General features: G+C 34.3%; 2 protein-coding genes across 4 annotated transcripts in view; one reads left to right on the forward strand and one right to left on the reverse strand.

Annotated features, from left to right (window-relative positions):
• The window catches only part of rnf207b (ring finger protein 207b), a 10,881-nt gene extending 10,336 nt beyond the window's left edge, over positions 1-545 (forward strand). For all 3 annotated transcript variants that reach the window (XR_007182906.1, XM_048177719.1, XM_048177720.1), the window contains 2 exons: positions 94-186; positions 285-545. Coding sequence is in view for 2 of the 3 variants with exons in the window: in XM_048177719.1 (XP_048033676.1) it covers positions 94-186; positions 285-429 (238 nt within the window). In the remaining variant the exon portion in view is untranslated. The remainder of the gene's footprint in view (positions 1-93; positions 187-284) is intronic.
• A 597-nt stretch (positions 546-1,142) lies between these two features.
• Positions 1,143-7,336, reverse strand: icmt (isoprenylcysteine carboxyl methyltransferase). Its single transcript, XM_048177727.1, has 5 exons — positions 7,073-7,336; positions 6,671-6,759; positions 6,368-6,537; positions 3,824-4,041; positions 1,143-2,036 (listed from the first exon to the last, which is right to left on the reverse strand). Exons 1-5 carry the CDS (start codon positions 7,289-7,291, stop codon positions 1,854-1,856), a joined length of 879 nt encoding a protein of 292 aa, XP_048033684.1. The 5' UTR covers positions 7,292-7,336; the 3' UTR covers positions 1,143-1,853.
• Positions 7,337-7,789: the final 453 nt, after the last annotated feature.

The following is a 7,789-nucleotide window of genomic DNA, read 5'->3' on the forward strand; positions in this document are numbered from 1 at the left end:
AGCTCACCAATCATAACTTACATTATCAATCACCCATACTCATGTATAATAATCCCATTAGGGTGATTTTCAGTCTAATTTGATCTTTAACAGGCTGAAGGAGCCTAAAGAGCTGAAAGATGATCGCACAGAGATCATGCTGAAACTTTATGAGGACAGCACCTCTGCAGCAGACACACAGCCAAGGTGAGTTTCCTTCAATTTCTCAGAAGACACTCATTTAAAAAAAAACTAAAAAAACAACAACAGTTAATTAATGGCTATTCCATGCTTCACTGATACAGTAATGAGCTGTCCTGTAACACTGAGGACAACTGGACTCTAAACAGCCTATCAGAAGAGACCAATCCCAAGAACAAGGATTACTACAGGCCAAACAAACAGAAGAACACCACTGATACAGCCAATCGCAAAGAGATACCAATGTGAAACCACTTTTGTGTTGACCCTACAAACAGTTGTCAGCTTAAATATGTTAAACCAAACAATAAGCAATGCGTGAATGTAAATCTGATATATCGAATAAAAACAGTTCACAGTGCTCACATTAATGTAAAAAAAAAAGTGATAAGCGTTCACTAGATTCAGTGTTTATTTTAAAGGTTTGTTACATTTTGCTGAAGATGTTAATGTACAGTTATCATTCAAGAGGTAGGGTGGTCCTCTCCCATCAGCTCTTTGCACGAGCGTAGTGCAAAAAAACCTATTGCATGTGTTCAAATGTCCATTACCTGTACCTACGCATATATTATAGTGCTCGTCATTGGTTGAAAGTGTGCAAGAAATTCCTATTTTTATCCAATGTCTATATAAGCTACATCATGCCAAGAGGAGAGCAAAGCCTTCCTCCCAGAACTGTAAAATCAGAAAGATTAAGACTTTGGATACAGCATTCCCCTCCAGCGTTCGGCCCTCTGAATCCCACCTTCGTAGAAACAGATTTTTCTTGTTAAATTATCATGCAAGTGTGAAGGAAAGTGAAAAGACATGGATATGGTAATGAGTGAGTGTGGGAGTGAAGACGAAAGAGACGAACTCATTTAACAAGAGTTATATGAAATGACATATGCATTGAGAAATACTGCACTAGAGAACCGTAAAGACCAATGGAAAACAAATATAAGGAAATTCATTCAAAATCATAATTTATCAGATATGTTTATTTCTCTAATCATAATATTAAAATTGTCCAACAGCATTGACAAATCACAGATATTTGGAGATTGTCGGAAATCAGTAGGCCTGGTAGATCTTAAAAAAGCCCACTTTCTGAGACATTATAAACTCGTTTTTACACAAAATGGACAACATCTAAATGGCCACTGCAGTAAATATATCTTAGGTCCAATTTAAAGCTTATCTGAATAAAACTCTTTACCTCAAGGTATTTAAAAATCTAAAGAAATCTCTGGACGTTCATAAATCAGTAACAAACCAATGTCCTGAATCTCCTAAGGTTTCTAAGCACAAAACCAGGGGATTTAAAGCAGCGTATGACATTACATGGTGCAAATAGGAGGATACATGACATATGACTGGCATGTAAACAAGGAGGAGTTAGAACAGAAATATGATGAAGTGTAGGAGAAAAGACAGATGCTGAGGAATGTGGTGTTCGTGTATTAGTATCTCTGATGGTGTTGAGGGTGGAAGCTCCACCCTGCTCAGGGTAGACCAATGTGTCTCAGAGCAGATCAGCGGGTCAGTTTTACTGTGCTGCCACCTCATATATCTGTGCCGCCCCCAGGGGCCGCGCCATGATGCCACCAGGCAACTAGCTCACTCATAGTGCCAGTCAGAGGTGTCCAGGTGTGCACTTTCAGGCTATTTCCTCCCTTCAATGCAGCACGGCCTTAAGAGTTAACCCTGATTCCTGAGATGAAAGGCAAGCCAGTGAAGACCTTCTTCTTGTACTCAATGTATTCCTCTCCAAAGAAATGGATGAGAGAGATCTCCTCTTCCTCAATACGCTCTCGAAAGAACCGCCAGCTTGCGATCGTATATCCCAGTATACATATCGGGTTGCACAGCATTATCTGGGAAAATGACAAGCAAGAGTACAGGTTTAAAACAAAACACATGAAGGCAAAACAAAAGATGGGTGGGTGGAAAAAAAAGATAAAAATGTTTAAATATTTATATAAAATATATATTTGCACTGTCAAATTGATTAAATTGCATGTAACATAAAAGTTTGCGCATATACAGTACAGTCCAAAAGTTTGGAACCACTAAGATTTTTAATGTTTTTAAAAGAAGTTTCGTCTGCTCACCAAGGCTACATTTATTTAATTAAAAATACAGTAAAAAACAGTAATATTGTACATATTATTACAATTTAAAATAACTGTGTACTAGTTCAATATATTTGACTAAGTAATTTATTCCTGTGATGCAAAGCTGAATTTTCAGCATCGTTACTCCAGTCTTCAGTGTCACATGATCCTTCAGAAATCATTCTAATATGCTGATTTGCTGCTCAAGAAACATTTATGATTATTTTCAATGTTGAAAACAGTTGTGTACTTTTTTTTTTTTTCAGGATTCCTTGATGAACAGAAAGTTCAAAAGAACAGCATTTATCTGAAATACAAAGCTTCTGTAGCATTATACACTACCGTTCAAAAGTTTGGGGTCAGTAAGAATTTTTATTTTTATTTTTTTGAAAAGAAATTAAAGAAATTAATACTTTTATTCAGCAAGGATGCATTAAGTCAATCAAAAGTGGCAGTAAAGACATTTATAATGTTACAAAAGATTAGATTTCAGATAAACACTGTTCTTTTGAACTTTCTATTCATCAAATAATCCTGAAAAAAAATATTGTACACAAATATTTTGTACAATTGTACACATTAAATGTTTCTTGAGCAGCAAATCAGCATATTAGAATGATTTCTGAAGGATCATGTGACACTGAAGACTGGAGTAATGATGCTGAAAATTCAGCTTTGCATCACAGGAATAAATTACTTTGTGAAATATATTCAAATAGAAAACAGTTATTTTAAATTGTAATAATATTTCACAATATTACTGTTTTTACTGTATTTTTAATTAAATAAATGCAGCCTTGGTGAGCAGATGAAACTTCTTTTAAAAACATTAAAAATCTTAGTGGTTCCAAACTTTTGGACTGTACTGTACTGTACTATATATATATATATATATATATATATATATATATATATATATATATATATATAATTTTAGGTAGCACTTAACTAACGTTAACAAATGAAACCAACATTAGATAACATGAACAATACATCTGCAGCATTTATTAATCTTAATGTTAACATTTTGCCGAGATCAAAAATTGTATCTGTTGATAATAGTTAATGCAGTGAACTAACATGAGCATTTTTACTTAACTAACATTAACAAAGGTTAATATATGCTGTATGAATATAGTGCTCATTGTTAGTTCATGTTAGTTTGTTAACAAATAAGACCCTACTATAAAGTGTTACCATCATATATTATTAAATATATAAAAATAATATTATTTTCTTTGGAACTGTGTACTGTGAAAAGCGCAATACCAGGGGTCGGCAACCTATGGCACGCAGAGGGATAATCACAGCGTGCTTCTGTTGACTAGCGCAGGTTAAAATCTCACACTTTAATAGTATTTATAGCTTCCTAACAGGCTGTGTGACTATGAGGAATGATTACCTCAACATGTACATCCATATGCATGTACAAGGGACTTTATTTAAAATTAAATGCATACACCTCTTTCTCTATTGTCACATGCCAGGTTGCCACCCCCTGTGCTATACAAATGAATTCCATTAAAATAATGGTTAATCTAAAGTACCTGAGTGCCAATGCTCCAGTAAAACCAGCCCACATAGGAAGGATGTCTGAAGAGAGCGTAAACTCCAGTGGTGACCAGCACGTGGCTCTGAGCCTTCTCATTTTGCACTATATGGTTAAAGTTGGACCCTGCCGTCAACATGGCAGCTTTGCGCAGACTGTCCCCACAGAGAACCATCACCAGACCCACCAAACAGAGCCAGTTCATCTGCTTTATCTCTGTCGAAAAATGAAATGAAATTCAACTCTTTTTGAAAATTCATGGAAGCATTTCAACCTTTCCTTTCCTAAAAATAAACACAATTAATAAAGTAAATAATAAATGTTTTGGCAATATATTATATTTTATATAGGTTATATGAAACGAACGCAGTATCAGTTCAATTTTTTCCGTAAGTAGAATAGGGAAGGCGTAGGACATACTGCATAAGCTTTTTGAAGAATACGAAAGTGGCACTTGGAAGGTGATCATTTGTTTATATAAAGCATATACATTTACAAAATTTTTGAAAATGACGCTAGATAAGACTGTTATTCCTCGTCTGGTTTCATTTAAAGCCCTTTGAAGCTGCACTGAAACTGTAATTTTGACCTTCAACTGTTTGGTGCCCATTGAAGTCCACTATAAGAAGAATAATCCTGGAATGTTTTCATCAAAAACCCTAATTTCTTTTCAACTGAAGAAAGAAAGACATGAACATCTTGGATGACATGATGGGGGTGAGTAAATGAGGAAAATTTTATTTGAAAGTGAACTAATCCTTTAATAAGCATATAAAAAGCTTATAAAAGCTTCTTCCATACAAACTGACAAAACTTACATTATTTTGTTTCCTGTCATAATCATGAAGTTTGAGCTCATGAGTATTTGTCATACAAATAATTGCAATTTTTTGTATGTTATATATATATATATATATATATATATATATATATATATATATATATATATATATATATATATATATATATATATATATATATACACACACACACACACACACACACACTTTTTTATATTATGTTTAGGGGTGTGACGAGACAGGTATCTCACGAGACGAGACGAGACTCGAGATTGAGTTCACGAGACGAGACGAGACAAGATTTTTACACACTATTTTTAAGAAATCCTCTATGGCGAAATACATGACTAGAAAAAATATTCTGCAGGTGTATTTGAAATGTTTTAACTAATCATCTTAATGAATGTTATTTCAGTTCTACTTTCTGAGTATGAATTATCATATGCAGTAAAAGATAACAATACTCAAGTACTGTAAAAGGTTTTGCCACTAACTCAAATGACTGACTTCTCTTCTGTATGATTTCAGTCTCTTCAGACCTTACTGTACATGATTTATGAGCTTCTACAACTTTTTAACTCCTAACTGAACTCCTTTCCACAAACTGATCATAGAAATAAAACAGTATAAATAAAAATGGTAACACTTTACAATAAGGTCTCATTTATTAACATTAATGTATTAACCAACATCAACTAACAATGAGCAATATATACAGTATTTATTAATCTTTGTTTATGTTAGTTAATAAAAATAGTCATTCATTGTTAGTTGATGATAGTTCACAGTGCATTAACTAATGTTAACAAATGAAACCTTACTGTTTGTGCTTAATAAGATTAAGAGAAAACTGTTATTCGTTTTTATAGTAACACTTTACAATAAGTGCAACCATAATCGCACCCTCTCAATATCCAAAGTGCAAAGACCAACTTTTTCTTTGATACAGAGCTAAGAGATGGTTACAACTACACTGCCCAGCCTAAAATAGCTTTCATATTGAGAGATATTTGCATGAATCAGGGAGCCGCTTTCAAAATGCTGGGTACTGAAATCGCGTTTGAATGCGCGTGCGCGCGCGTTTACTTTCACTTTCAGTGATCGCGCGTACTCTTTAAATATGGAGCGGCGGTGACCGTCATCCAACTTAATTAAATGTTTTTTTATTTAAACACAAAGCAAAAGGAGAGTGGAGGTGTAATGTAAACATAGCAGTGGCATATTCTTTCCTAATCATCCTAACACTCTGTCATGGCAACATCACGAGACTACTTTTCGCCTCGACGAGAAATCTCGTCGTGACACGAGATCTCGTCACACCCCTAATTATGTTATTTATATATTTATGATATATAGATATAAAAGTTTAATATTAATATAATAATAAAAAATTATAAAAATATTTATGTATATATGCAGTCTGATTAAACACACAAACCTTTAATTCATATGAAGGAAGACCTTTGACCTTTTGAGACCTATCTTTGTCTACCTTTGTGTACTATTGTTTTTATCTCAAATTATTTTATTTCAAATAACTATGATCAAGGAATTAATCTATAATTGTGACATGTCTACTTACAAAGTAACTGAATGTGCCAAACCAACCATTAAAAAAGTGACATTCTTTAACAATCCTAATATTTTATTAATACCATTAATGCTATTAAGTTTAACAAAAAAAACCAAAATCAATTTAGCAATTTTGATCAATTGGGAATCTGAACTAGGTCATAACAAACCTGGAATAAAGAGCTTTTCCAAAGTGAACTCTATCCAGGAGGAAACAGCTGCTATGGTGTACTCAACACTATGGTTGAGCAGGAAAGAGTCTAGAGACAGACTGCGCGGGTTGATGATGGCAGTAACCAGGTACTCCGAGTAGTGAAAAAGTGACAGTGAGCACATATACCTAGTGGAACAAAACAGGAGTTATTCAGTAATCATGTGACTTCTAAAGCCATCCTTATTTTCAGTTCTTATTTATATTTAATGTGTATATTAACTTCAAAAAGGCCTAACCCATTTCACAAAAGTTGAATTACCAGCCAAAGTGTGTCCATGCTGTATCTGCCAAACTTAAAATGAGACCACATCCAAAGGCAAATCCAAGAAAGCAGGCTCGAACAGCCACCTGATTAAGCAAAAAGGCAGGAAAGTGTTAGCCAGATCCTGATACTGCAAATCCACATACAGTAAGCTGTCTTCTTGGAGAGCTTATTCATATTGACAGAGAAACCCTTACGAGATCCCATTAGAGTACTAATGTAATAGGATTACACCTGCACACATTAGCAATAGTTGCCTTTGCAACAACATATCTAGATATATCTTATCTTTATTTATTTATTTAAAATATGAATATGGATATAACAGGGGTTCCAGTTACACAATAATTGCTCTATTTGTATAACACACATCCTTCAGACTGTCTCTTTGAATCTTACCTTGTATAAAGGTCCCTTGTATATGAGTAGCAGGAAGCCATTGACAACTGTGATATACGCCGCAATAGCTATTTTCCCGTTCACATCCGTGAGGTAATCGAATATCCAGTCAATGTGAGAGCCGAATTTTACAAGTAAAGGTATTATAATGACGCCCAGTCCTGAGATAAAGCTAATAATACTTATCCTCCCTTCTAGCACCAACTTGCTGCCTGCCATGTTGAAAACAGCAAGATCTCGCCGAGAAATCTCGCGTGGCTTCAGAACTCACGCTCACTTGCTTACTAATGATTTGACAGCGTTTTCAAGCTCATTGAACTGTGACTGTGTATTAATTTCTCCTGATGTGCGACTGTAATTTTAAAAGATTAAATTATTCAGTTGCTATTATTATTACATAATGCATTTTAATAGTAATGTTTGTTAAAGCAAAGCTATCATTGTACAAATAAAGCAAAAAATGTTGTTCCACTCAAGATGTGGAATAAGGGTCCTATTTTTAATCAGCACACTTGATAAAATAAAGAATTAAATGTCAATATGTGGAATTTGGTGGTGATGATGGTGGTAAATACTATACAACACATTTCCAGTGTCAGATGAAGCACAATATCTCTCGTGTAATAATGAACGCATGGCTCTCGATGAGCATGATGAGAAGCATTATTTCAGTGTAGCACAAAGTGGTTGTAGAGGAATTCAGATTTGAGCCAAAAG

Source organism: Megalobrama amblycephala, linkage group LG24 (assembly GCF_018812025.1).
Source record: "Megalobrama amblycephala isolate DHTTF-2021 linkage group LG24, ASM1881202v1, whole genome shotgun sequence".
Classification (NCBI taxonomy): Eukaryota; Metazoa; Chordata; class Actinopteri; order Cypriniformes; family Xenocyprididae; genus Megalobrama; species Megalobrama amblycephala.

What these genes read in the sequence shown, in the direction of transcription:
- icmt (XM_048177727.1), bottom strand. Translation starts at nt 7,291, where the DNA reads ATGGCAGGCAGCAAGTTGGTGCTAGAAGGGAGGATAAGTATTATTAGC. An exon ending in GCATGGACACACTTTGGCTG is followed by an intron (nt 6,538 to 6,670) that starts GTAATTCAACTT and finishes TTGTTCCACTAG; the next exon opens with GTATATGTGCTCACTGTCAC. An exon ending in ACTGGAGCATTGGCACTCAG is followed by an intron (nt 2,037 to 3,823) that starts GTACTTTAGATT and finishes TCATTTTCCCAG; the next exon opens with ATAATGCTGTGCAACCCGAT.